General features: G+C 45.9%; 1 protein-coding gene across 7 annotated transcripts in view; it reads left to right on the top strand.

The window, feature by feature from the left end:
* Window positions 1-27131, top strand: part of LAMA2 (laminin subunit alpha 2) — a 3027572-nt gene that overhangs the window by 2214890 nt on the left and 785551 nt on the right. For 5 of the 7 annotated variants that reach the window (XM_069607470.1, XM_069607475.1, XM_069607471.1 and 2 more), the window contains 2 exons: window positions 368-454; window positions 11315-11508. In XM_069607470.1, the coding sequence (XP_069463571.1) occupies window positions 368-454; window positions 11315-11508 (281 nt within the window). The remainder of the gene's footprint in view (window positions 1-367; window positions 455-11314; window positions 11509-27131) is intronic. The other 2 variants (XM_069607473.1, XM_069607476.1) reach the window with 1 other exon arrangement.

Raw genomic sequence — 27131 nt, 5'->3', positions numbered from 1 at the left:
CCTTCCTTCCTTCCTTCCTTCCTTCCTTCTTTCCTTCCTTCCTTCCTTCCTTCCTTCCTTCCTTCCTTCCTTCTTTCTTTCATTCCTTCCTTACTTCATTCTTTCTTTCATTCCTCCTTTCTTTCCTCCCTTCTTTCCTTCTTTCCTTCTTTCTTTCCTCCCCTTTCTAGCATTCTATTTCCTCCCTTGCCTTCCTTTCCCTCCTTTCCTCCCTCCCTTCTTTCCATCCTTCCTACGTAACATATTCTAGAGAACAAACGTAATATGTTTAAGCACATTGGCTCCAGAATGTTACCATCATTGTCCAATGAGCTACTTGCCATGTGTAAGGGCCATCAGCTCAATGTCCTCCTCCTTTCTGTTGCAGCTTCAGCCCGACCTGCGTCATGGAAGGCCTGGCCAGTTACCGCTGCACAGCTTGCCCACCTGGATACGAGGGACAGCACTGTGAAAGGTACTACATTAGCCGGCATGGAGCAATGAGAAATGCATGAATGCAGAGAAACAAAGCAATGGGCAAGAGTGGCAAACCATTGCCTGTCATTCAACACTGGACCAGGTCTAGCGCCGCTGTGCTTTATGGGAAATAGGCTACACCAACATCATCACTGTTTGCCTTTTACATGTAACCGTAAAGTCAGGTCCAGGCACCACTATTAGGGTAGGTCCTGCGAGTTTCCTAAAATTACTGATGTCGTTTTAAAGGGCGCACTGAAGTATATGCCTTTTAAAATAACATCAGCAGTTTTAGGAAATTAGTGGGGGCCCACCTTAAGACTGCCTAGGCCTAACTTCACGGTTACATTTGAAAATTGTCTTTTTTTTATTAAATGCAAATGTCAGAATGCGTACTGTTTCCAAGCCTTTATGGTCTCCATGCTCCAAGGCTGTTGCTTGTCTTTTCAAAAGACAGCAATTCCAGACCCACATTCCATGCATGCTGTCCCTTCAGCCAATGAAGTTTACAATGTTACCTATCAGTTTTGCCTGTGAGCTGGCACTTATAAACCAAAACTGTTGCATTAGAGTACATCTAGGGATAAATGGCTTTTGAGGAGGGACACAAAGCTTGTAGGTGTTCTTTGGTTAGTTACCTATCCATTGACCTATCCTATCTACCTATCCTATCCACCTATCCAAAGACTTATTTGTTCTGCTAGATCTTGACAGAACTATTCCTTCTGTTCGGCGATGCGATTTCTCATATGATCAAGTGGATCTCTCATAGACATATGATTAAATCAAACATCTGCGCCCAGGTACGATTCAGTTTGTTTAGGTGCCCATAGCTATTCTACTCCCTATGGCTACTCCCGCCACTTACTGTCCCTCCCGGCCCAAAACATTTCTTCCTGCAATGTCTTTGAGCTAGCTTTATCAAGCTTTACCATCAAATGTTGTGCTTGAAATTGCTGCCCGTATATTTTTCATTTTCAAAGCAGTCTGCTGAGAGTTAATTACTTAATTGTTTGTTTACTAAGCGCACCAAACCCTGTGGTATCTGTGTGCATTACAAGTTGCAAAAGTGCATACATTTAGTTTATGTATACAAGGCAGTAATAAAGTCGGACAGAATTTTGATAAAATGGTTGCAGGAGAACACAAATATACAAGACCGTCGTAAATGACAATCAGGATTTTTACAAAATAATTACAAAGGAGCAGATGATACATACATACAGTTACATATTCAAAGGCTGGGGGGGGGCTTTAAATTCGAGCTGTAAACATACAACTGGTGTAATACAAATGTTTTAACCAGGTCTGCCTTCAGCCACCCTGGAAGCACTATGTGTGTCCTTCGCTGAAGTCCTGCCAAAAACAAGCAATGGCAAAGCCAACAGTTTGCCTTCTTCATATGTATTAGGCATTTGCCAGGCTTTGCTGTTATATCCCCAGGTGCTCGCATTATTTTGCAGCTGCTACCATCGATGGTCAGTTAATACCACAACGGCAGTGCCTGACAAGTACCTTTCTCATGCCTACACAAAACTGTTGGCATCTCCAATGCGTGAAAATGATCTGTACTGTGGCTTTCTTTTACTGATCATTTCATGCAGCAACATCTGATGAAGTCGGTGGGACTTTGAAAGCTAATGCTTTCTTCCATCTCTGCATAGTATTTAAAATTAGTCCAATGAAAGGTATCAAAATCTGCATCTTGCGTGATTTTAAAACTGGACTTCACAAATCTCCAAAGTGTACATACATCTAAAAAAAAAAGACAGTCATGTCATGATTATTACTGTTCATGACTAGTATATGATTATGATTGCTTATAAAAAGCAGTTAGATCATCTCAGTGTTCTACCGGGGCAGTAGCTTTGAGGTGCCTATAGATGTAAAGCACCATTTTTAAGTGAATGCCCGACTCCATTCTCGTAAGGCGTTTCTGGTCGAAGCAGTATTCCCTATCTCAAATAAGTACACCAATGCAAAGACAAATCTCTCTAGAATAGGTCTGCCTTCTGTGACAAATCTAGGGAGTTTGTCCCTTCTCTCCAAGGGGGGATTAGGGAGGTGAGCCGACTATGCAACTGTACCCTTCTTTGGCGACAGGACAAGCAGTCCGCAAAGTCAACCGCAAGCGTGAGGGGCTAGGGTTAAAGGAAGGATGAGCACTGCAGAGCAAGCTGTCAGCGGTCGCGGTCCCTGGCTGTATATGGTGCTGCCTTTTGTCAAATGGCCATCCCAGGGAGGAACTTAAAACCAGCCAGATATCCGACGGAGAGAAGAACATCCGCCAGGGGGTGGGAAGCACCAATGTGCGGAGCTGCGCTAGGGAGGAGCTTGTTCAGGATACACGCCAAGGTGGGAGGAGCAGGCCGAGCTCTGATGAAGGTGGAGTTCCACAGCACCACAGTGCCAGGGAGTACCACCAACACAGGCCCGCTGAGTCAGGGAGCACCACCGCCGAATGAGATTGAAACTGGCGTCTGGAAACAATGACACCATGGCTTCCCACACAGGGAACTCAAGAGAAGCTGCAGCCCATTAGGGGCATACTGAGGAACCCCATGGGCAAGATATAGAGCAAAGGTTGCATTCAGACTGCGCACAAATCACAAAAGTCCATGCATAAGTTGCATGTATTTACTTAATTGTAAGTCAGCCTACAATCAATTAAATGCATACAACTTACGCATGGACTTTTGTGATTTGTGCGCAGTGTGAATGCAACCTTTGCTCTATAACTTACAAATTGTGGCAAGCTTGGCAGGCGACCCATACCTTGCATTCACCCACAGCTGAATTCCCTTCTGACATAACTTTACAAGCGCTCAGGTTTTCAAATATCTTTCTCCCATGGGCAAGATATGCTTGTAGCCCATGAGGGGCCGAAAAAAGAACTGTAGAGGCAGAAGAAACCTACAGCCAGTGAGGGGAAAACCGAGAAATCACCAAGACTGAAGAAGCCTGTAGAGCACCATCAGTGAACCGAGGTACCTGAGGGGTGAGAGATGCTGTAATTCACGAGGGGCCCAATAAAGATCCATAGAGATGAGAGAAGCCTACTTCCCATGAAGGGAGAACCGAGAAACAACAAGGGCTACAGAATACTATAGCTGACCAGGGACCAAACAAGGAACTGCACTGATGAAAGACCCTGTAGCCCACAAATTGCTAACTGAGAAACCACAAGGGCCAAAGAAGCTTAAAGCCCACAGGGGGGCAAACAAAAAAACCCACAGGAGCCAGAGAGGCTCATACCCCATGAGTGACAAGCTGATAAGCCTCCAGGACTAAAGAAGCCTGTAGTATGAGAAGGGTCAAAAGAGAGGAAGAATAAACAGGGCTGAAGGAGTCTGCCGCCTACCTGAGGCCAAAGAACCGAAGGAGGGCTCAGAGACCAGTTCTCTTGGCAGTGAGCTTACGGAGCAATCCTGGTCAAGTTGCACTATCCCTGGAGATGGGATATGACTCAGGTACTGAGCAGAGAACTTATTGAGACAACCTTTTCTGTGTCATTTTCCGTGTGAAAAACTGTTTCTCTTTCTTTACAGCTTCCATAGGCCACCTATTGTTCTTGAACAAACCACATCTCAGAACTTTCAGAGACTTTATGCACCACTTGATGGGGTCAGAAACCAGCCTCCATTGAGTTCCCAGGTTGGGGTAACCGTGAACTGAGTACAATTTTAGGATTATTTTGTCATCGTCTTTCTTTCTACTAGTATGTTAGTTATGGGTCAGCTTAGGTTTTGGACTGAGGATGACATTTGTGTTGGCACATCCTGATGAGAGCTGGTTTGTTTTGTAGCATGGGGAATTCACCTTAGTAATGGGGACTACAGAAGGTTTTTCTTTGCATTTACCAATGAAGCGTCTCTTGAATCATGTCCTTGTGTCCGTCTCCTATGTCTAACTTACCACACTTCTTGGCAGCAAATAGTCACTCACAGTGCTTAATTTGGGAAAGTAGAAGTGCCAGGGCTCAATACATTTCTAAGGAGGTAAAACAGGCCGGCCATAGCCCTCGCTGGCTGTTTTGTGCTCTAGAAGCAGGTGCGGACTATCCAGTAGAATTCAGAAGCCACCCACACAGTGTGCCACACAGTACTGTAATAAGAATTCCTGTGCCATTCATTTTGCCTAGAGTTTAGTTCCAAGCCACCTATTGTTGGCAATAGAGTTAAGCAAGAGTGTGCAATGCAGAAAATAATGCATCTAAATGCCTATGGGTTATTGTACCACAGAATACCTGCTCATCGGTTACTTTACTACCAAATGGGTGCTCAGCAATGACATCCGCTCACTCGCTTCTGCTGCTGTACACAGCCCGGCAACCTGCTTCTCTCGGTCCCTCGCGGTCCACACTAGTTGGAAAGGAGCGCTCCTCGCTCCCCAGGCTCTCCGGTTCTAGCATGTCACCAGAGCCCGACTTACTATAGGGAAAGCTTTTAAACTTTATGCTTCCTGCGGCGTGACCTCTGCAGCCCGGTCTTCAGGGGGAAAGCTTCCAAATCCAACACTTCCCACTGCGTGACCTCTGCAATCAAGGTCTCCGGAAGAAAAGACCCTCTCAGGACCGGCCTCTGCCCGGCACATGACAGTGGTCCCGGTGTCTCTGCTCTCCTCCATCTTCTGCTTCCGCTGCAACTTGGAGGTACCACAAACTACTCCACCTCCTGCTACTGCTCTCTATGGCCGCCACCTGAGGTGGCCTTTTATGCCTCCCAGTCTCCCTCTGGTGTGGGTCATTAACACTATTAGGCTGCAACTTGCAGTCTCATGCCTTTGCAGTCCTCTTCTTTGTCCCAGTACTTTGGGCATTGTGGAACTTGAAGTCCCCAATGTTCAAATCATCTTTTCTAATGGAAATTTCATTAATACATTCAATTCTCTCATTAATTATATTCCCTAAAGGAGTATTATAAGGATTCAATTAAGAGTTTGACTTTACAAGGGAATTGGAGTTTTCAGAATCTAAATTGTTATTATTTAAAAATTAATCTTTAATATTCCCCTGGGGGTCATAGGAGCTTTCATCGCTATGAAATGACAGTGACTTTAAAAGGGGGTTTCTTACTCCCAATGCATAACTGGTCATAATTGTTTTCACCCACATTCAGACAGCTAGCTTAGGGAAACAAAAGCTCGCTCTGACAGCAAGCCATTACATATTCCCTTATCACTGATATTTCCTTCTTTGAGGAAGACAAATACCACGTCACATCCAACAGAGTCCTCCTGTTCCCCTGGGACCCTTCTCCTCCGAGATGATCCTCCCAGCTAATACCACTCACAGGGTCAGGAAGCGGCTGCGTTCCCCTGGCCGCCTGGGAGGAGACTCAAGGTAGGGGTTTTGTGAGGACTCCACAGGATTCATCACATTCCTCACACCCCACAGGGCACCAGTCCGTGCTTTAAGTGGGATACGAAACTGAGCGGGGCTCTGGAAAGCGAGCATTGTTAAAGTATATTGGGCGCAGCCTAAAGGAAGGGCAGGCGGCTTGGTCAACAATGCATCAGGAAGCCTTGCAAATGTGTATTTTGGGATGACCTTGTCTCAGGTGGTCCTGTCTTTGTACAGTAAATAAAGCTCCCTCTGGTTCAATTTCTAAATAACTTGCTGTCTGTATTGCTTATATATTGAGTTAGAAACAAATCTATTTGCAATCAAAGAGTAAATCACCCTCACTCTGTAAAACAAATTAACTTTGTACTGATAGCTGACAAAAACACCAGAGGTTGGCTCCATTATAAACGTAGAGATAGAAGAATGTGACTACTCAAACTTTGGAAGACAAGGCTGTCAATACAGATCTGCCTGAAAGGGAGGCCTTGAAGAGTAACTCTTCTGTTGAGAAGACCCCAGAATTAAATAATGAGGGTCTTGAAAAGGGAATGCAACCCTCTACATCTTGTGTAACATTTAGGCCTGTTGTGGAGCGTTCTTTGGGACAAGGTGTAGGATCTACAGCTCAGAATGACCAAAATAGTTTTGAAGGTAGAATGCTACCAGCCAAGCTTGATATGGCAGGTTCATACATAATCAGTAAACACTTTTTCAGGAGGATTTTTGGTTAAGAGTGATGAGTGGTCAGCAAACACCACAAACTAATGCCACTCTGAGGTTTGAGAGCGATGGGACAGATTAGATTGCACTGAAATTAATTGAATTGTCAACTTTACTTCTTTATTTCTTTTTGATCCGTATTCATTTTGAACATGATAGATTTCATAACTTTGTATCAGAATTAACAGAATTATCAAAACATTATATACAATATGTGTGGACAATTTTCTTCCTTTTAATTTTAATCTGTGAATGTTGTATAAGGTTGATTACTTTACCCATAACGCAATACAAATAAAACGATCAAGCCTCGAATCTTGAGTGCTCCTTTAGGGTTTAAGCTCCTCTGCTGGCTGCCTGTCCCATGATCATCTGCAGCCATAAATGCCCTGCCTCCAGTGCATTACAAATGATGTTGCCACAGTATGAAGCCGCAATCACGGACTGATGCACACGCTGCCTATGGAGACACCAGTCTCCTGAAACTAAAGGATGTGTCGCTTTCAAGGTGCGTTTGCATGCCAAAAGCAGACCCCTTTAGAAGGTGTTGTCACTGACCTGTTTAACCTGCTTTACGCTCTTTCATCTGGCCCGGAAATATGGTATCCAGTCATTAGATCGAAAAGAAACACCACTGTTGGGGAATCAATATTTTTCCCACTATCCAGTACTTTCTCCACATATTCTAGGACTGGTGTGTGTTTTTATAATTATACCAATCCTAGAATATGTTGAGATTGCTGATAAGTAGGACAATGTTTTTCTGGGGATGTAATGACTCGAAGCTGGGGAATATGATTGGAAAATAATGAAGAAAGTTCAAGGTGGGGGTCATGTTTTGTGCCATCCATGATAAACTCAGGGAAATCACCCATTGGAAATTGTGGTAGGAAACTTCTCCACTATAATCTATACACCACACAGCTGTCACAGAATGGGGTATGGGATTAACAGGGCCCTGAGAAAAGGTAAGGGAGACGCATAGAACCCATGTAAACTGCTTTTCATAAAATCAAAGAGCATTTTGGGAACATAAGAAATTGCACACATTTGTTATGATTCTGGGGCAGTGATTCAACGATGCAACCCTTCAGATCATATAATGCTCACTGGCCTGAATGCTCCTTTCATGTTTGATAGCACTGTAACAGTAAAATGCCTGCAAACCATGAGTCATATATCTATACAGTTGGACAGCTTCAGTGTCTGGGAGTCACGTGCTGGCTATCCAAAGTCAGCTGCCCTGCACGTATTCCATCACAGTAGTGTTAATGACGTCATCATGATTAACCAAATTCAGTCTCTGCATGGGCTCTTAAAGGGCACCCAGTGCATAGCAGGCTCGTGACCTGTGCTCAGTTAATATTGTACAGGTGAATCCTGGCAGAGCTCTTGTTCAGAAGAAGCTTTTGGAGACTGCCTGGGCTCGGCCCCAGCTAGCACCTGCCCACTTAAAGCCCTAATGCCAGTTGCAGTCAGATTGCTTGGATCGCGTGCTTCACCTCGTACAAGACTGCATTGTGAGCATGCTGGTAGAGGTAACCCACCTACTGCCGGCCACTCACTGGCCTTGCCCCTTTGGAAACAAGCATTGGCAAAGCGTGTACAGCTGTTCTTTGCATTTTGCATTTAGAGGCACCAGGGTGCAAAGGAGGATGTGATAAGGGGTGTGGGTGTGCAAGAGAATGATAAGGTTGGCAGACAGCTCCCCATTTGCAGTGGCTATAAAGGAACCCAGAGAGCCTGATGTCCATGCTGGCCACGCCCGCTGGGCACACAGTGTGGGTGAGTTAGGAAGCAGCCAATTGGCAAACATGCAAAATGCCCAAGATAAAGGGGAACATGAATCAAATCATTCTATCGGAACCAACTTCTTGCACACAATGTTGGATTTTACCATCCCTTGTCAGAACGCAGTGCTTACCTCCGTAAAACAACATGATCAAAACGTTGCCTGCACTCGCCCATTGCCAAAATTTGACAACACAGTTGCCTCTAGCCACTTACTCACTGAACAGACAACTGACATCTGCTGCAGGCAGTGACATCAGAAAAGCTGCAGGTGGGGCTTGACGGCGCTATTGTCCATTATGCAGAACTTGACATAACTGTAGGGGCACCAGGTAATTTACAACGATTTTATAACATGGCTTGTAAACATTCACACGGATAACAAATGATGAAGCTCTGCAATAAAGTGCCAATTATATATACAAAGAATGCAGACAGACCGCAAAACGTCGGGTGTCTGCAAATACTCAAATTCGGCAAAGTCCCTGTCTGCTAGTCACAGAGAGGTTGATAGCATGGTTGGCTATAAACATGGGAAAGAAATGTGGTACCATTATGCTTCAAGCATTCATTAATAAGCCAAGAATTGCACGTAAACGCGTTTTGAAATTAAGGGGTAACTTATGCCGAAACATGCGTGCACATCACCACAAGGTCCAGCCACAGCATGTTAGAGCAAGAGCACACATAATCCACTTCATAAAAGTGGAGGGCATGGGTGGGAAGAAACATGATGTATGATATGATTTGGCATTTATAACATGCCTATACACAAGTGTTTCAAGCACCTAAGATGCCCCTCACCCACCCTTTTCCCAGCAGAAAGTTATTGGGTGCTCTAGTATCAAAAAGGCCGGTTGGGAAAGGACAAACCTTTATTTAAATAACCTTATGTTAATTATTTGTTGAGGAAATTAAAAAGGCATTTTCCACTACCCAGATACAATGCATTTTTAATTTCACGAAGACTGGCACTACTCTGCAGAGGTCGACGATGTATGTTTACATTCTAGATTATTTGAATTCCTCCCTAAAAGAGCAATGGGTTTAACTGAAATGGTAGTCGGGGGTAGACATTACACTTCTGCCATGCACACCCCAGGAATTGTGTGGGTCCTCCGATTTCACCTTACCTTGAACACACAAGCAGCCGCTAGCTGGGGATATTCAAACCTTCCTACCTCTCCTCCTCCTGCAGCCTCTGACATACTCCATCCTGCCCCCACCTTCTTCCTGTCCCCAACTACTGCTCTGAGCCTTGGCCAACTCAACCGTCTTGTAGCACTGCCGCTCTGCAACTGTGTGCCCATGGGTCTGGTCCTATGGAACACCAACAAGGTTCCAACTGATGCTTGCTTAGTTTCGGTTCTGGGTTGCATTTGTTAAGCTATATTGATATGTATCAAAGCTTTACACAAAGCTAGGACATTTAGAGGAAACGTGTCATTTTAAAAGATTTGGTGAAAAATTGCATTTTTCTTCACAGAAAAAAGTAATATTTCCTGTTAGAAAACAGAATATAAAAACATACCGACAATATGTTTATTGTGGAAATTATATTCAAAGCTTGGGTTCACTCGCACCACAACTCGTAGAGTCCTGCTGGGCTGCAAACCAGGCTTTGGTGAAAGAAAATGGCTACCTTGTGGAAAAAAGCACATACTCTACACCCAATCAAATCCTACTGACATCGCTAACATACTGCACAATCAATCAGGTACTGCTTACATCACAAAACACTTGACCAACACCCACAAGTAAGTACATGGACATTTTCTGTGACATTTTTGCAACAAAACCTATCTATAACAGCAAGTTGATTCATTTTAATACAAAATAAATAAAAATATATTGCATAATTTAAAAGCACTAGTATATATTTTTTTAAATAAAAAAAAAAGTAAAATAACCTTTAAGAAATAATAACCTATAGCGGCCGCCATTCTGGAAGTAAAAATGACTGCCAAATTCAGCACATAATACAAATGCAGGGAAAGAGTGCAAAGGGGGTATGGTTTTGGGTGGGGATGGGTGGTAATGGGTGGAAAATCCATATAGATTTAGTCATCTCCAGGGAATATCATTGCAGACCCTCATTCAAAGCTCCTATTTGAAGCTCTTATTTTAAAGCTCTTATATTAATTACAATAGTTTCGGCTTAAAGGTAGTGCTTTCAGTACCACCTAGTAGCACATTTAGCTCACTCCCCACAGCAACTCTCCCTCCTGGTGCACCCCTTCTGCATCTAGCTTATACACCAACAAGCCCTGCATGGGAATTGAAGAGGGTGTTGACTCTGAAAGGAGCCCAGATCCCATTTACATGACAACCATGTGATCTGGAATGTATTCCCTAAAGAAAATAACCCTTAGCACTCTGAGGTACAAATAGACGTAAAGCCCTAGTGGACAATTCATACTAGCCTGTAAAAGCCATGGGCTTTTTGTGATTAGCATTACCTTGGGCTGACAAACAATTGCAGCCTTCCCCGCTTGCTTTATCCTTCAAACAAACATGTCACATCGGAAATCGGATGGGAATAAACCTTTCCTCCTTCTAGAAGATCTCATTCTCAGTCAATAGGAGTTGAACAAAATACAAAGGCAACGCATTGGAGGAAAAGAAGTTTGTGGACAGGGAAGAGGTGTCAACTAGCCACAGAGGATGCAGGAGAACACGATGGATTCCTATATGCATTCTGGGTAATCTAATCGTCCAGTGTCTCTCCCCTGGGTGGTAATTGGTACTCAATTGCTGTATTTATAACCCAACTGTAAATTGTAATCTTCATTGGTTATCAAGGGGATACTGCCATGTTCTACTATGGGAAAGAAAGGCATTGCTATTTTCTTAATAATGCATGTTCTACGTTTATAATCTTCTCTCACACATTCATCACTTTAAAACCTAAATCAATCTTTTGTGTTTGGTTATCATTATCTTCACAAGAAAGTTTAAAGTCCATGGAGTAACATACTGTTCTTTTCAACCTTCAAACTCTAGGTGTGCTTCTGGATACACCGGGAACCCAAGAATTCCAGGAGGCTCATGTCAAGAATGTGAGTGCGATCCACATGGTTCACTTCCGGTTCCTTGCGACCCATTCACTGGGCAGTGTCGCTGCAAGCCGGAAGCAACCGGGTGGACTTGTGCTGGCTGTATGGACCGGCATGCGCGTGAAGGCACGAAGTGTGTTTGTACGTATATATTAAAATATATTAACATTACTACCAGAGTTTGGTTTGGTTTTCCATAGTGCTAAGTATTGCCACGGTTTTAACAAGTGCTCTGTCATTTCTCACTGGATTTATCAACGTGTATGAGCATATTGAAGCTTCTTTCTAAGAGCCTAAGTTTTCTCTTGCACGTGTCACCACAGCCTCATTACAAGTTTGGCGGTGTGGTGAAAAAAAGTGGCTGTAATTCTGTTACTAACAAAAAGATAGGGGAATAAATCGTGATTATGTTGTTTTATCCATTGTCATGATCAATTTTGATTAATTATCATCATTCAATAAAACTGTAGTGTTTACTACTAGGGTGCAGCCAAACACAGGTAGGGTATTCGTTGCCTGGAAAGGTGCAATTCAGTCGTTTTTGGCTATCACTGAATAGAAATTTCGAATGTTTGTACCAGAATGTATTATTCGAGGGGATTGTGTCCTCCAACGTATTCCACATCTTTTACAGTGATTACCACAGCTGTGCTGCTTTGGAAAACTTTTTTGGCGTAGGCGTCCTGCGTCGATGACGTCGACACGCTCCCTTGAGGACCTCCTCCGAAGGTCGACATCACCGGATGTTATATGTAGGACGCACAACGCCTGTAGCCTCAGCTCTGTTTTTTTCCGCAAACGTGTTTGCTTCAGAATCTCGGCGCACCTCGGTTCTCCTGTTGAATCGGTAATTCTATTGTTGTTCGAGAAATGTCTTTGTCTTCTGCTACCCCGAAGTCGGGCTTCAAGAAGTGTCGGGACTCCGGTTCCAAGATGTCTCTTATGGACCCGCACAATGTCTGCCTCTGGTGCCTCGGCGAGAGCCACGCCACCGATGACTGCGATGAATGCCAGTTTTTGACATTGAAGGCCTTGCGCGAGCAGAAGAAGTTGTTGTCGGTAGGTAGGGTTTCCAAACCCCGTAAATCAAAATCCACGGGACTTTCGACTGACGATTCAAGGGGCAACTCTCCGCATCGGCATAAGTCCAGGGGGTCTCCTTCTAGGAGTGGGTCCCGTCATTCCTCTGCCTCTTCCAGGCATTCACAGAAGCGCTGTCACCGGTCGCCTTCCCCGTCCTCGTCTGAGGACTCTGCCAAATGGCAGGTGGCTTGTCCCACGAAACACTCGTCGCTGGCCGAATGGGATGAATCCCACCGTCAGATGATGCCGATTTTCGAATTCGCAGGGCACTGCTCAATCCGCGCCTTTGAGAGAAGCCGGCAAGGAACGCGCTAGAGCCACCGCTCGCATGCCTTTGGGCTCGGGCGGTTGGCGCAATCATCGGGAACCGTCACAGTCCCGATCGGACAAGGATGATCGCCACCGTGCCTGCTCCAGGTCCTGGTCCTCGACGCCATCGAGACCGTTGGAGCCTGTGAGGCCCTCGAAGAAGGCATCGACGCCATCAGCGCCATGTCCGTCGAGGGACTTGCTGGAGGCTCTGGCTCTGAGAAAGTCATGGACGCCATCAACGCAGAGGCCGTTGAAGGACGCGCTCGGGGCTCCAGCCTCGAAGCCGTTGTCAAAGTCGTCGCTGCCTCGGTTGACGTCGAAGCCACTTCCATCGGCGCCCTCAACACCTTTTGAGGAAGCTCCGAGAAAGGCGCTCAGCAAGTCTGTGCGGCCTATGTTTGACCCATACTCTGTTACTCCTCCCAGGGTGGACTTGTTCCAACCCTTGGAGTACATTTCAGAGTTAGAGGAGGGGTCTGATGAAGAAGGGGTTGTGCCTCCTGAGGTTCCTGATGACCTGTTGTCTGGTCATAGCCAACTGGAAGACCTTCGTCAATCTTTACATGACGCCAGTGGTCTTGATACCTCCCCGGAGGTTGATTTTGGCAGGCCTGAGCCTGGTACACAGGCTGACTCCTCATACAGGTGCCTCATGTCCAGGGTGACAGAGTATCTGGGGTGGTCTGTTCCACCTGTGGATTTTCTGCAGGATGACCAGACTAAATATTGGACCAAGGTCCACCCACTGACCCGGTGTTGCCTTTTCATATGGCTTTACAAAGAAAGGTGACGGCGGCTTGGACTGCTCCGGAGAGTCTCCCGGCAGTGAATAAGTCATTGCCGAAAAAATACCGCCAGGCAGTGGTGACCCCTGCTATTTGTCTGCGCACCCTACTCCGGAGAGTTTGGTGGTGCAGGCGGCTACAGCCCCAGCAAAGCAGGCTGCGTACCCTACGATCCCTCTTGATAGGGACGACAAGCGCTTTGATGGTTGGGCGAAGAAGGTATTTTCTTCTGGGGGTATGGCTTTAAAGGTAGCCAACTCTGTTTGTGCCCTTGCAAGATTCACGCGCACTCTGTGGAATTTTGTGTCGCTGGCGGTTGAACATATTCCTGATGGGGAGGAACAGGATGGTTTTCTTGCCTTCGTTCAGGATGGCAAGGATGCCATGTGTGAAACCGTTCAGTCGGGTCTGCATGTGGCAGGCTGTGTCAGCCGGTCCATGGCAGCAAGCACCGTGATGCGCAGATTTGCATGGTTGCAGAGGGGTTTGCTCCTCATGTACAGTCCCGGCTTGTCAACATGTCCTTTGATGGTGTCCATCTTTTTGGCAGGAAGGCTGACGAGAGCCTTGAGAGGTTGCAGACCTCCAAAGCTGCAATGAAGTCCTTGAGCACTGCAGTACGCCAACCTCTGCCTTTTCATCCAAGGGGAAAGCAATGGAGGTAAGGCTCCTTTCGATACTACTCTTCCTTTGGTAGATCGAGGGGAGCTGCCAGTCAAAGGGGCCAATGTAGGAGTACCAGAGGTGGAAAACAAGGTACTCGAGGTGCCAAAGCTATTCGGGCAGTTGCCTCCTTGCCCTCGGGCACTGCTGCAGCCGCTTCCGCTCAGTCATGAGGCCATGTCCCATGGTTCGCCGGTTGGGGGAAGGCTGGCGCAGCATCTTGTAGAATGGCATACCATTACTTCAGATGTGTGGGTTCCGGAGATCATAGCCCACGGCTACTGTCTTCCTTTCCAGCAGAGGCCTCACGACAATCCACCGGGGAAGCTCTCTTTGAAGCATCCAGATCTGCTCCTTGCGCAGGAAAACCTATCCCTGCTGGAGAAAGGTGCCATAGAACTGGTACCTGTAGCGGAGAGGAACAAGGGATGGTATTCCCCATATTTTTTGATCCCAAACAAAAACAGAGGATTGAGACCCATCATGGACTTGAGTGGTTTGAACAAGCTCCTCAGGAAGGACAAGTTCAAGATGGTTTCTCTTTCTCAAGTCCTCCAGGCCCTTCAACTTCAGGATTGGTTGGTGTCTCTCAACCTCCAGGATGCTTACTTTCATGTGCCGATTCATCCCAAGCACAGGAAGTTCCTGAGGTTCACGGCTGGTGACTCACATTTTCAGTTTCAGGTCCTGTCGTTCGGAATGACCTCTGCCCCGAGGGTCTTCACCAAGCTGATGGTGGTGGTTGCAGCGCATCTCAGGAAAGGGGGGATTCATGTCTACCCCTACCTAGATGATTGGTTGATCAGGGCGCGCTCTGCCGAGCAAGTCTTGCATCATCTGTATGTCACCTGCCACTCCCTTCACAAGCTGGGCTTCTCCCTCAACTTAAAGAAGTCTCATGTGACACCTACCCAGCGGCTCCAGTTCATCGGAGCAGTGCTAGACACATCCCTGGGGCAGTGTTCGCCTCCACAGGTGAGGGCTCATCACATTCTGCAGATGGTGGACACATTCCAACATGCCCAGAGTCTCCCGGCGTTCGAGTTCTTGAGATTGCTCGGTCTCATGGCATCCTGCATTTTACTGGTGCCATCGGCCAGGCTGCGGATGAGATCCCTGCAGTGGGCACTCAAGATGCAGTGTTCACAGTTCTCCAGCAGGATGTCAGATCCCATTCAGATTCCACCCTCGGTCGCCCAGGACCTTCTGTGGTGGGCCGTCGAAGGAAATCTGTTCAGAGAGGCTCTGTTTTGGCAACCGTGGCCGGAGGTGACGATTGTGACAGACGCATCCCTCACGGGTTGGGGAGCTTATGCAAATGAGATGACAGCCAGTGGTCATTGGTCTCCGTCGGAGTGCAGACTCCACATCAATCTGTTAGAGCTGCGGGCTGTCAGGCTAGCTCTGAAGGCTTTTCTGCCATCTGTGCAGGGGAAGAATGTCCTGATTATGACGGACAATACAGTGGCCATGCACTACCTCAACAAAAAGGGGGGGCAGGGTCACTCCCACTGTGCAGGGAGGTGATGCAGCTCAGGTTCTGAGCCATCCAGCAGGAAATTTCTATCTCGGCAGTTCATCTGGCCGGAGACGAAAACGCGGCGGTGGACACTCTGAGCAGGCAGATCATGGTCTCTCACGAGTGGGAGCTGGCTCACAAAGTTCTTTTGGAGATCTTCACCCTTTGTGGGAATTTCCTCCAAGAGGAGTCTTGGGGGACACGTTCATAGTGGAATGGTCCTTCCCAATGCTGTACGCGTTCCCTCCGGTCCCCGTCATTCTGCAGGTGTTCCGGAGGTTCGGTTCCTGGATGATCCTCATTGCTGTAGCGTGGGACAGGAGAGCGTGGTACCCGGACCTTCTAGATATGTCCATCTGGCCTCCACATCATCTTCCCTACCGAGACGATCTGCTATCACGGGAGGGGGGGGGGTGAGTTCTCCATCCAGAGGTCAAGTCTCTCAGCCTTCATGCTTGGTATCTGAAAGGCTGAGATATAAGGATTGGGACCTCCCTGAAGACGTGATGGAGGTGTCGCTTTCGGCGAGAAGACCCGCAACAAATTCCCTGTACTGTTGCCGTTGGAAGAAGTTCTGTGACTGGTGCAGGGTACAGAATGTGGATCCTTTCCAATGTTCCTTTCCTTTGGTTTTGTCTTTTTTACTTTCTTTAGCCCACAAGGGCCTGCATGTGGGTACCATTAAGGGTTACCTGGCGGCGGTGTCCATATTTAAGCGCTCATCTGAGGAATGTTCTTATTTTTAAATCCCTTTGATATCTCAGTTTCTAAAAGGGCTAACTAATGTGTCTCCACCGTTGCCTTTCCAGGTGCCGGGATGGGATTTGAATTTGGTTTTAAAGTTCCTAATGGGAACACCATTTGAGCCCTTACATTCTTGCCCATTGAGACTGTTGTCCTTTAAGACTGTATTTTTAGTTGTGGTTACTTCTGCTCGCCGAGTGAGTGAGTTGCAGGCATTTTCCACCAAACCACCCTTCACTGTGTTCCATAAGGACAGGGTTGTCCTTGGGGTTCGTCCTTCTTTTCTTCTGAAGGTTGTGTCGGAATTCCATCTGTGCCAGAAGGTAATTCTTCCGGCATTCTATCCTCCTCCACATCTTGGTAAGGAAGAGGAGAGGCTCCATAGGTTGGACACTAGGAGAGCTTTGAATTTCTATCTCTCACGGATGTCCCGGGTCAGAGTGGACAATCAGCTCTTTATTGGTTATGCTGCAAGGCGTTTAGGACAGGCTGTTTCCAAGCAGACTTTGTCTAAATGGATCATTTTTACGATTTCTGAGTGCTATCGTTTGGCAGGAAAGGACCCTCCTGTAGGCTTACGGGCTCATTCCACTACGGGTATGGCTGCCTCCACTGCACTCCAGAGGGGAGTTCTGATTCGCAATATTTGCGAAGCAGCCACATGGGCCTCTGTCCATACTTTTGTGAAACATTATTCCCTGGACTCTGTCCATGGGCAAGATTTGGCCTTTGGCAAGGAAGTCCTCTATTCTGCAATTTAATTGGGCATTCAATTAAATTCTAAATTCTTTTCCCACCTCCTTACGTTGGTACTGCTTTGGGAGTCTGCCAAAGATGTGGAATACGTCGGAGGACACAATCCCCTCGAAGAACAAGTTACTTTTTTACCTGGTAACGTTCTTTCGATGGGATGTTCCTCTGACGTATTCCACATCGTACCCTTCCTAACTACCCCTCTACAGAATTTCTTATGCGATTGCAACTTCCGTTTCAGCAAGGCTTTCTGTAGTAATACTGGCATGAGATTGGTGCCACACATTCTGGGGGGAAAAAACTACAATTGAGGCTACGGGTGACGTTCGTCCTACATATTACATTCGGTGACGTCGACCGTCGGAGGAGGTCCTCGAGGGAGCGTCTCGACGTCATCGACGCAGGATGCCTACGCTGAAAGTTTTCCGAAGCAGCACAGCTGTGCTAATCACTGTCAAAGATGTGGAATACATCGGAGGAACATCCCATCGAAAGAACGTTACCAGGTACGAAAGTAACATGATTTGGATGGTGTCCGCATCCCATATTTTGGATAATTCCATTGCTGCCACTTCAGTAACAGAATTACCACTATTTTTTTCACACCGCCAAATTTATAGGTTTTGGTGGATTGACTGCTGGTGGTATTACCGCACAGTAAATGTGCTGAATTTTTAGGAAAAGTGGAAGATTCATCTCCAGCTTGTTGCTGAAATAAATCTGCCACTTTACCTGCAAAAATTGGCAGATTTACCCGCACGGTATATCCTCATGGAGTTCTGTAGGCTCCAAAAATGGGCAATTACACCGCCCTACAACCACTTGTAATACTGTGCTAACCCCACGAGATGAAGTGGCAGTAGCAGTAATTACAGCAAACTCGTAATGAGGACCAACCTCCTTCCAAGCTATCGTGCTCTTGCCTTATCCTGTGATCTGTGTCAGAAACTCAGGTCACTGATTTCTTAGATGTATGGTTTAATTTTCCTTACAGGTGAACACTATCATGAACAATGCTGGTGCATTGAGAACCGTACACACCTGTGAATTGGCGCTGTTGATCAGCTTACTATGAAGGCCTCACTCTAGTCAATTGTCAGTCCTCAAACAGAAAAAGTGTTCTCTTCTACTACAAAACGTGTGAAAAAAACAGACTGACAAGTTCCATGTAGTGCCTAGAAACTCCACGGTAGCCGAGGTTGCCAAAAAGGAAACCTTTTTACAGTCCAAACTAGAATAAAAATAGCCCAACTGCACACTTCTTCATGAATAATGTGGAAACACGGTGGCCACGAAACACCCCATCGTTAGCATAGTATGTTGAAAACTGAAAGACACAATCACTTTCCGCCATGTAGTTTTTTTTATAAATGGAGATCTGGAAATGTGCAAGAATCATTCAAGAAATACATGAATAACTGGAGAAAGATTGTACATTTTGAGTGTTGAAAAGTAGCTTTTATACTTGTGAACGGATCAGCCCCAATATTATAAAGGCTATGCGTGTTTGCCAACATATGGACTGCAGACACAGGTGCACAGCATTTCTCAGGAGTCCTAGTCGAATAAGCAGTACACACGAGCCCCTTTTATTTTTCCGCTTTCGTCTTTAAGGAATGGCATGTGCGAGAACACCCCTCCCCCCCCTAATGTGAGCATTTGATAATGGAGGAGTTGGCATATTGATGTTGAACCCATTTCTTGGCAAAAGTGGTTTCCAGCCCCATCAGTGTGATCAGGGTGACACTCCCACCCATATTTTCTTAGACCATCATTTCCCTGTGCACACTGATCACGCGAGGTGGGTCCTTTTTAAACTTTAAACCCAGTAGACTTTGTGTCTCTCCTCCGCCACAGCCCCAACGCCACACGAGCACTCTCACCACTGAAACCCCCAGCCAGTGGAGCAACTAATGTTGAACCGATGGGAGGAACACACAGGGCGAGAGGTGTGCCTAAGATGTGCAGTAGCCTGGAGCTGGGGATTATTTTGTGCAAGCGCTACACAAAGACCAATTCCCCCAGGAGAGGAGAGGAGAGGAGCAGGTGTGCTGCATCCCAGACCCTCTAGAGTATGATGTGAGTATATCTTGGCGCAAGGCTGGTCAAGTTTTGATGGCCTTCCTCAAAGCCACGTTGTCAGTTTTGATAAAAGCATATTGAAACAATTGGAAGATGAAATAAGCTAAGTACCTTCCTACTCACGCGCTAGACCCAGAACGGACAGGGTCGATTGGTAGAAAAGCTGGGTGGAACGATGCGCATTCTTAAATGAAGGTGGCTCCTTTAAGAGCAATGCTCTGGACCAGGCTGCCTCGAGGTTGTCGAGGACTGCTTGCAGCTTCATGACGATAGCCATAGTGTCATGACTGGCATGGTCTCTCTTGGTGGTCAGAGACTTGGCGCCTCTGGGCGTTATCGACATTATCCAGCTTTTTATCCCCTTCCCCAAATGGGCTTGACCTGTTCAGAGAGCAGAAGGGTGATCTTGGGTCCTTTGATATGATGGGTTATTTATAACATGCTTAATACCCAGAGGTTTCTAAGCGCGGACCCGGGAATCGAACCTGTGCTGCTCCGTGCCATCTTGCTTCCAAGGCGAGCACTTTGCCGCTGAGCTATCCTCCTGAGACAGGAGGATGCAAACCTAGTTTACCAGGTTACATAAACTTGTTTTGCTTGTGAATGAAACAAACAGCTGAACGTGCTGCATTTACCATTTACAAGAAATCACTGAGGTTGAGCTTTGCCTAACTGCGAGAGACATACATACTGGAATACACAAAGAACGTTGATTACGGCCTTTTGCCAAACTATGGCCGAAACTATAGACGCCATCATAATTGAGTGGAATACCATGCATGTTATAATATGCGAGGATCTGAATTCCAAGTGTCTCCACCCTAAAGACGCATCCTCACAAACAGTCCCTGTGACGCTAACGGAAGCAAGAGGTCAAGCTTGGATGAAATTGATGACTTCAAGAAATCTACACAATGCAGCCTGGATCAAGGAATGGCAAGCGCAAATTCCGAGCTGGGAAAGAGGTTCCTCCACGGCCACCCTGGACTATATTTTCATCTCAAACGCCATGTGCTCAGAAATTGACCGCTTTAAGGTGATCAAAACACACCCGAGCGATCATAACATGCTCACCCTCGGATGGTCTTCCTTCTCCCGGGAAATCAGAAGCTACCCAGCTTCGGTCAAGTCTAATCCCCAACAAACTCGACTGCGCTTGACAGCTGCCAGTGTTGGAGCTATGATTCAACAATACTCCATAGCTGGGGATGTCACTACGACCTCAGAGACACCACCGAGACCTAACTATATCCCGTTCTTGATCAAGTACAAGACAGAGCAGAAAGAGGAAAAGGCTAATCCTATCATCTACAATCATACATATGACAAAATAATAGCGGGAAAAAAAAAGACAGCGAGAAAATTGAAACGAAATGCAAAAGCTGAAAGCTCCAATCTGGGTTGGGAACTATGGACAAAAGAATAAAAGAGCTATAAATCTTGGATCATATTACGAAGGGCAGAACTTTACCAAAATGGTGCCGAAACCATGATGAGAACACTATCAACCAAAAAATCAGCTGATTGCTGGCCCTGATTAACATCTTGCAAGGTATCACAAGGACAAACATGATCAACTCGGTTCCTGAATCTGCCTGAGTCGAATTCTTTACAGATCTTTTTGCTACTCCGACAACAAATGTGACCCCTGGTCTGGAATTCAACCTCGTTCCCTGGGTTGATCTCTCCGCAAAAACAGACATAAGTGCGGCCATCCAAAAACGGAAAACATCCAGAGCACCAGACCCCGGCAGCCTTACGAATACTGACCTAAAAAAATGCATCAATGAATGGACAGACTTCATCAGTCTCCTGTTCAGCCACTGCAGAGCCAGCAGACCGATTCCAGCGTCTTGGACAAAAGCAACTGTCATTCCAATCTTTAAAAAAGGAAGCAGAGAAGATCCGGCAAATTATCGACCAATAGCTCTTCTGGATATCATGGGCAAATTGTTTGCCACTCTTCTTCTGCAACACTTTCGTCGCTGGACAAAATCTGCTCTGTGTGAAGACCCCTTCCAGCTGGGCTTCAAGAAGAACGGAGGTACCGCAGTGAATATTTTCATACTCAGTATTCTAAAGGCAAAAATAAAACAGGCAGCTCCAACAGTCTACGCTGCCTTTATAGACCTTTCGCAGGCGTTTGACAGAGTCGATACAATGCTCTTATGGAAAAAGCTAAAAGGCTGGAGCTGCCCAGAAGAAATCTTACATCCGATTATGGCTCTTCATTCAAACACCACCCTATATGTCCGCTTGAACAAGCAAGGTACCCTCACCAAAGAAATTCACGCAGAAAGAGGAGTGAAACAAGGATGCCCGCTGGCTCCGGCCCTTTTTGTAGCCTTCCTGGGAGAGTTTAAAGATTCGGAGGCAACTGTTCGGAGCTTTCCCCTGAAGATTGGTACTACCAAGGTGTCTCGTATTCTTTATGCAGATGACATGATACTCTTAGACCAGACCCCAATAGGTCTCCAACGTCAGCTGGATAATCTGGCAGAATATATGGCGACTAACAACCTCACCATAAATAACAATAAGACAAAAATCATGATCTTCGCCAAGAATCACCAACCTAAGAATTCAGGTCACACTTGGTCAGTGAACAAATGCTGTATCGAAGTTGTGGCACACTTCAAATATCTGGCAGTCATCATCGATGGGACACCACAGGAGACAAAAATGCAACTGTATCTCTGGGATAGTCAAAAACCTGACCTCACAATTGAGGATGATTGATCGTAAATTCGGCAAATTCTCATTGATTCCAGCAATCAACTTTTATAAAGGCAAAATAGTACCTGCACTAACATATGGCATGGACGCCACAATCAACATGCCTAGCTCACTCTGGCAGAAACTGGAGAGATATATTTGGAAAACGATTCTCGGTCTACCTAACTCTATCCCGATTGCGGCCGTCAGATGAGAGCTGGGCCTATTGTCGCTGGGTGCTACTGTCAGTGTGTCCTCACTGGCTATTTACAGAAAGACTCTCATGCAAGACGGCCTTCCAATTTTCAATACCATCGGCAAAGAGCTTGCGTCAACAAAATGTGAGGGGATTCAGAAATGGATCAACCGCCAAGAAAGTAAATTGGAAGAGGTGGCATGTACCACAGAGGACTTGATTTGTAATCCACAAAGAGTGATCCAAAAGCTGAAGAACCAAGACTGGATAACCACTGGCGAGCAAACAACTGCGATCAAGTTCCTGAAACACTTGCCGCCAACATCCAATAAGCTAAAATCTCCTTTGGCTTATTATATATAATTCCCAGACAAAAAGCTTCGGAGCTTCTTCTAAAGAGCACGACTGAATCTGCTCCACACCAGAGAGATCCTGGGGATAAGAAACCAAGCCAGTGTCACAACATGCAGACTTTGCCTAACCGCGGACTCTAAAGAAACAGTTCGACATCTCCTGTTAAACTGTCCAACTCTCAACCCAGAACGTCCTGCCCTCTTGGCACCTTTGTGAGTAAACTCTGTGTTGGCAGAAGAAGACACATGGTGGTGCCGCCTTATTTTGGGGGAAAAAGCATGTTGGGCAGTAGCAACATGCAAACTAATGGAAGTAGCTTTTACAAAAATAAACGCTAAAGAATCCAATTAATGACCAGTGAACAATTAAACCACCGCGAAACTACAATCGCATGGCAAACCCTACGCTGAAATCTGACTACAGCTCCTGGAGGGGACTTAACTGTCTCATGCAGAACCTGTTACACTTGGCCGACTGGCGACCCCTGACTGCCTCACTCTGAGTATTTAGGCTTGAAAAATCCAGGCAAACAAACAAACAATGTGAATATCTCTGAAACTGCTCGGTCGAGCGCATGCATTTACATGGAAATTTAATTTACCTTTTCTTGTAAAAATAATTTTCTTTGATTATACACAAGTAAATAAAAAATAAAAAAATAAAACATAATGACTTTGAGTAAACATGGGGGTGTCATAATTTACATGCTGCAGATGTAAGCCCCGTCCCAAATGAGGCCCTTTTTTGGCTTAGATAGGAGCTGGACAGACAGTGTAAAGGATAGGATAGGACAAAAAATCACAAACACAATCACAGCAAAGGGTTTACAAAAAAGTTCTTTATTAAAGGGAATGTGTTTGACTGTGTAGTGACCGAGACTTAACTGACTGTACTAACGTTCCCCTCCATGCGGGGCACATGGAACCTTAAGACTAATGATACTGGACAGGAGTCTCCTGCCAGGAACAACAGACTTAACTAGGTTTAGATTCCAAGTAAGTACTTCAAAACAGCATAACAAGGATGGTTAAAAAAAAAGGAAAGTTGGAAGAAGAGAGGGAGCAGAGAAAGAGAGGAAAACATAGTATGCTCCCTGGGTAACCATGACCTCGAGCCGCCTCCCCCCCCCACACCTCCAGGACTCCAGAGATCCTGATGACCGGGCTGCATATGCCAGCTACAGGTGGGCGTTGGATAAAGTCCAGAGCTGCATGAAGATGAAGTATGAGCCCCTATTCGAGGTCAGTATGCACCAAGTGGCCCCATAATCGAGGCCCGGCCTAAGGCCCATACGGCCCACCCGGGGCCTCAGCAGGTGGGCTGGCGAAGATTAAAGCCCCTGGGCACATAAGAGGTGAGGCCTTGGTGAACAAATACCCTAGTCCGAATCCGCATCAGCTTGGCAACCCCAGGCATGTGGTATGACCTGAGAGGGATACAGCCCGCCTGGGGGCCTGACCAAAAGGGCCAGGGGGGAAGCAACCCCGGGCTGCGTGCCCGTGGCAGCCAGTGTGCAGGTCGTGTGGCCAGAGTGAGTCCGCCCACACCACACCACATTGGCACGGGCGACAAGTTTGGGGCTACCTCAAACCATAGAGGGGCTGTTATGGTTCATTACCTTCCCAAATGGCCCCTCTGGCAGAGGTGGAGGCATGAATACCTACGACAATGGTTTTGCCGGGATCACCATAAATGTCGCCCCAACCATGATGGTTACCGTAGTAGGATTAATCCTAACCTGACAAAAATGGCTGCTAACACGCACAGCAGTGATGTCACAACACCGAAGCCTGACGTTGGTGCCTGGACCTCGCAAGAAACTCTTCCATAAAAGAAGATTCAATCGGCAACAAGTCGTGTCGCAACACACAGGTTATTTCTATTTTAACGTTTACCCATTCTATGTGTAAGAGGATTCAATCCAGCACTACAGCTAAGTCAATGCCTAATCTGGGATACTGAATGGAAACCCTTATTGATATATCTTTGTCCAGTTCGTGAGTTCTGGATGACTACCCCTATATAACACCCCTCTCTTGGAATCCCCCTGACCCTACTGAGCCAAGAAGTAGTTCTGTTTTGCAAGTTTAAAAGGTTTATTTGATACTTTAAACAATATATATCTATATCACACTTTATAATAAATTAATAATTGAATATCACACTTAATCTGAGCAGTAATCAATAATGGATAGTCCGGCACTAGCACACTTCTTTACAATCAATGATGAGTAGTTATAGGATGGATACGATTGCAACAATACTTTTATGGTTTCAAACGGATGCAATGTGGATTGAAATGCAGTACAGAAAATAACTTGATAGGATTTCAGCAAAAGACAATGTAATCACTTTCTTGGACAATTCACCCCCCCTTAATGCAATGTAAGGAGATGAATAGAATGGGACTCAGTTCTTAGGAATGCAATCAAATAGAGTTCAGTTCAATTCCCCCCCAGCAGCTTATACAACAGATAGGAGTTTTGAAACACAGACCCAAGTGCTTTGAATATGGTGACAATGCAGTGAGAAATATGCTGAAAATGCTTTTAATTCCCTTCAGGAGGTTCAGGGTGAGTGGTATCTAGTTAATATTAGTCCAGGCTCACTCTAGCAATGATTCAGGGATGGTTCTTAAGAGGCAAACGAAATTTAGTAGTTCAGGCAAAAGCAGCTATCTTTTTACAAGTAAAGAAATCGGGCCAAATCGCAAATCGCGGAAAAATTTGCGGGTGCGAGAATCGTGATTACGGAGAAAGTATAAGGAGTAGGAAGTTGGTTCTAGGCTCGTTGAAAAGCTGAGATTCTAAGCTTTCAGAAGAAAGTTAAACTAAGTCCAAACGGTTCCAGAGATACGGACGATTAAATAAAGGTAGTTTTTCGGATTTGAAATTTTAAAAGTTCAAAGCGACAGGTTACAGCTTGCAGCTAGAAAATGACAGGAGACAGCTTTGCAAATGACAGGTGACAGTTAGGAGGCAGTTCTGGTTAGATTAAATAGTTTGGATTAGTTTATTTTAACTAAGAGATTGGTTCTGCACAGTTCTGCTAGGTACTCACAATATATTTTTGAATTGGGCCTCCCCACGGATCTGGTCAGGTTTTGGACTGGACTCCGGTTCTGGTCTCGGCACTTCAGTGATCTGGGTCAGCTCTCTGGTTCTGATAACAGCGGTCTGCGTCACTCTGGATCTCTGGCCTCTGGTTCTGGATACTGCTCTGCTTTCTCTGGGTACAGCACGGCTTCTGGATCTTTCTGCACAGCTTTCTCTGGATCCAGCGCTGATCTGCACGGCTCCTGGAGCTACCGCTGTTAGGTTTGCTGGATGCTGAGGCCTACTGAGAAGAGTTCTCAGTTTGTGGGCGTAGGCCCTTGCCTTGAGTTCTGAATCAAGTTCTTTGGAGTTTTAAAGTCTAAGTGTTGAATCTGGTATCTTCTGGATGTTGTATGGTCCGGCAGCATGCTCCGCAGCAAATGGAATTGAATGTCCTCTCTAGCTTCCAGTGGCTCTTTTTATGTCTTTTGAAAGTGGGTGTGTGTGCAGCATCACTAGCCAGCCCCTCTTTCAACTTGTCATTGGCCCAATTCTCCCCTCTCCCATGATTGGGGAAGGAACTGTGAGTCAGAGTGATGCTGTAGGTTTTATGGGTCAGAGGATCCTCCCCTGGTCAGTTTGCCCACAAATCTATATTTGGTCAAAATACACATTTCTCAAATACATAGTGGTTTGTCATTGCATGTACATATTACCTATCACATGAGGTAGTCTCTGTCCCAAATCTGCTCTTCCTGAGGGTGTGCATTCAGAAACGGCAACATTTTCGATTTTAGTGGGTTATGCAACCTTGGTTCTTCATTAAAAATTATACACATATACACGGCCTGTCCATACATACTCCAGTAAATTCCCATGTCTCTAGCTTAAACACAGAGTCTGTAGTATCCATAAATAGCGGGGTTTGCCCCAGATCATCACACAAATTCCCAACGCGTCTTAAAATGTGCACAGAAAAATCACAAGAATTATGGTATCATTTAAATAATTTTGACAAGTCCGCCCCATGAGTTATACATCTTTCTTAGAATCATATTCTGGCCAACAGGGATGTGTCTTTTCAGGTCACATGGTGTAGAAACCAGTTCATCCAGTTTCTGCCAAGCTCAGAGACCCTGCCCCTCCCAGCTTCTGCCAAGAGGAAGCTATTTTACGGCCACCCTAATAAACCATCTGCCTGGGCCCAGGACAGGCCTTTGTTCAACTCCCTGTAGCTGCTCCACCCCTAATCTAATCAGAGAGGTGACAACTCCTTTTGGCAAGGGGAAGAGTGGCTGAGCAGGTTTTAACTCCTGTGGGGGTAGATGTCGGGCAGAATTCAGTTTCATTAAGCCAGGTTTCAGATAAAATGTCACTTTTTGTTCCCCAGTTTAAGTCGAGACAATTTTTACATATGCAGCTAGAATGCTGATTCTAAGTTCAAAACTATGACATTTCAACAGTGACAAACTATGTGACACTCAAAAGTAGGTCACTCAGTTAATTTAAACATTTTCGATTTT

The sequence above is a fragment of the Ambystoma mexicanum genome, chromosome 4q (assembly GCF_040938575.1).
Source record: "Ambystoma mexicanum isolate Mex_15411 chromosome 4q, UKY_AmexF1_1, whole genome shotgun sequence".
NCBI classification, from domain to species: domain Eukaryota; kingdom Metazoa; phylum Chordata; class Amphibia; order Caudata; family Ambystomatidae; genus Ambystoma; species Ambystoma mexicanum.
Note: the sequence above shows the minus strand (reverse complement) of the source record. Positions and strands in the feature narration are given on the sequence as shown.